Below are 3,094 nucleotides of genomic sequence, written 5' to 3'. Positions count from 1 at the left end.
CTGGAGGAGAAGGGGGAAAGCAGCACATTGTAATAATCTGAGTCCTACTGGAGGAGAAGGGGGAAAGCAGCACATTGTAATAATCTGAGTCCTGGGAAGCTGCACGTTAACTTGAGGCCAAACGATGTCCCCGGAGTTCTCTTTACATGCCGACAAAAAAAGGTCAAAGCAGCACTCGGTGATAGAAAGAAGGCTGCCTTCACTTGAACACAAAGAAAAGTGCTTTTTAAGAACACTTCTGCCCTCAAGCTGCTATCTGACAAACAGGCTTTAATGTTGGAGCAGAAATGCACTCTGGGAAAAATACTCTGAGTTGTCTGTTTTGTCCGCAGATTTTACCTAAATTCGGCAAAAGTTATAATTACATAAAGCCTCATTTGCATATTAACCCTAACCTGTTATATATATATATATATATATATGTTATATATAAACTTGTAATATAAAAGATAACTGTTAATGTCAGTCATGAAGTGTGGAAGTTTCATGAGTTTCATATTTGACCTCTAATGTCTCCTCCTCAGGAACCTGTCTGGATCCTTCAACCCTCTGCTCTGACTCGAAGGCATCGGGAGAGGAGGGAGAAGAGAGGGAGGTAATAGAGAGGGAAGTGGGTGAGGAAGGAGGAGAGGAAGCAGGAGAGGAAGTGGGTGAGGAAGTGAGAAACCAGAGTTCTCTGGAGGACGAGGCGACGTTGGGAAGCGACAGCGAGAATCTAAACGCTAACGGGATCGCCGGCACGCCCATTTCTGCAGGATTCACTCCGTCTCTGCCCGACGACAGGCTGTCTCTGTCCTCCACTGACACCCAGGTGAGGGTGCTTGTGGGGGCTTCCCTCTCCTGTAGTGGTGTTAGTGCTCCAGAGGGACCTTTCCTGAGTGTCCCTCTCTGATTAGTGTGTGTGTGTGTGTGGGTGTGTGTGTGTGTGTGTGTGTGTGTGTGTGTGTGTGTGTGTGTGTGTGTGTGTGTGTGTGTGTGTGTGTGTGTGTGTGTGTGTGTGTGTGCTCAGGAGTCAGGAGCAGCTCCAGGTCAGCCTCCAGGAGCAAAGTTCTCTCACATCCTGCAGAAAGACGCTTTCCTCGTCTTCAGATCGCTCTGCAAACTCTCCATGAAGCCGCTGTCCGACGGACCGCCAGACCCAAAGTAAGAAACCATGCAGCGCGGAAAATAAGATCAGAGTGTTATCTGCGCCGTCTGCAGGAGTAAAGACAGCCTCTCCTTTAAGCTTGGTCGGAGGCTGCAGAGGGAGAATAACCAGAAGGAGAGCGTAGAGCGCAGCCAATAGTTTCTATACTGAAAGTGATAAGGCACTATTAGCTGCGCTCTACGCTCTCCTTTATCCTCAGCTTTCTCTTTTAATTGATTTTCTTTGTCAGATAAATGTAAGCTTAAATCCAGGGAACATTTTGATATGTGTTATCTACTCTGTCTTTCTGCAAGATTTCAGAAAAAGCAACCGGGCTGAATTCTATGAAACGAGTTTGAAGGGTGTAGCATGAGATAAAGGAAGGACACTTTTGAATTCTTAATCACAGGGCATTATTTTGTACTTGTTGTGGTTATGTACTTTGCTGTGAAATATTTTAATGTTTTTTAGTTTGGGAAAATATAAGCTTGATCCATTAAAAAATGCATGAAGCTGGAGAGCAGTATTTGTGGCAAACTGCCCTCCAAAAAACAAACGTGAAAGTAGTATTTGTACTAAATATGGAGACATATATCTGCGTAATATATGTACACAATACACATACATACAAAATACAGTATGTCAACACGGAAAATCATGCAACTCTTATTATCCAAACTATTCCGATCTAAGGTGCCGTTTCCATTGGTTTCCCCAGTTTGGCACTCGTTTTTCTGGCATATGTTAGCAGCATAATAACTCACTAAACGGGTAATGTGGTCTTTTATACAACCCTAAAGATTTAGATGTATTCGTGCATCCTGTTTACAATAATATATGGTATTTTTCTCTAAGCAGTTTTCACAAGCTTCTCATTTCCTCTGTAGAGGATTTAGCACCATATTGCAGATCTGACAGAAGGGGTCTGGCTCGCCAAAGTGTTTCATGAGTTCCTCTCTCCTGCTGCTGCTGGAGACTTTAACTCTCAGATTTAGAAATGCAGTCTGATGCTTTGAGGGGAAACTGAAATCATTCTCCTGCAAGTACTCAGGTTTGGCGAGACGTTGTTGTTCTTCTTGCACCTCTGAAATGATGATGTCTGCAGCAGAAGGCTGGAAGAAAGTTGTTTTATGCAGGAGATTCACAAAGTGGCACACAAAACGGTGTAAATGTATTTCCAACGTTTATGATTCTTACACGTTTAGTTCAGCAGGGTAATCTCCACATATTAACACCACTTAATGATTTATGAAGTAAAAAGCTAATGTTGGGCTATAAAGGAACTACAGCACGGTCACATGACTTCACGTCACCACCGCTAAGCTAAAGGTGGCTAATGTTGGGCTATAAAGGAACTACAGCACGGTCACATGACTTCACGTCACCACCGCTAAGCTAAAGGTGGCTAATGTTGGGCTATAAAGGAACTACAGCAAGGTCACATGACTTCACCACCGCTAAGCTAAAGGAGGCTAATGTTGGGCTATAAAGGAACTACAGCACGGTCACATGACTTCACGTCACCACCACTAAGCTAAAGGTGGCTAATGTTGGGCTATAAAGGAACTACAGCACGGTCACATGACTTCACGTCACCACCGCTAAGCTAAAGGTGGCTAATGTTGGGCTATAAAGGAACTACAGCACGGTCACATGACTTCAGTCCACCGCTAAGCTAAAGGAGGCTAATGTTGGGCTATAAAGGAACTACAGCACGGTCACATGACTTCACGTCACCACCGCTAAGCTAAAGGTGGCTAATGTTGGGCTATAAAGGAACTACAGCACGGTCACATGACTTCACGTCACCACCGCTAAGCTAAAGGTGGCTAATGTTGGGCTATAAAGGAACTACAGCACGGTCACATGACTTCACGTCACCACCGCTAAGCTAAAGGTGGCTAATGTTGGGCTATAAAGGAACTACAGCACGGTCACATGACTTCACGTCACCGCTAAGCTAAAGGA

The 3,094-nt window shown here is 44.4% G+C and overlaps 1 protein-coding gene across 1 annotated transcript; it reads left to right on the top strand.

The window, feature by feature from the left end:
* Positions 1–524: 524 nt before the first annotated feature.
* On the top strand, positions 525–1,182 carry LOC104955370 (brefeldin A-inhibited guanine nucleotide-exchange protein 1-like; the record flags this gene model as incomplete). Its single annotated transcript, XM_010782701.1, has 2 exons — positions 525–811; positions 1,010–1,182. Coding segments are annotated over 2 exons (425 nt in total), but the record flags the coding sequence as incomplete, so codon positions are not given.
* Between the last annotated feature and the right edge of the window lie 1,912 nt (positions 1,183–3,094).

The sequence above is a fragment of the Notothenia coriiceps genome, unplaced genomic scaffold, assembly GCF_000735185.1.
Source record: "Notothenia coriiceps isolate Sejong01 unplaced genomic scaffold, NC01 NC01_scaffold00000541, whole genome shotgun sequence".
Taxonomy (NCBI): Eukaryota; Metazoa; Chordata; class Actinopteri; order Perciformes; family Nototheniidae; genus Notothenia; species Notothenia coriiceps.
The sequence above is the reverse complement of the archived record's forward strand: the minus strand, read 5'-3'. Positions and strand labels throughout refer to the sequence as shown.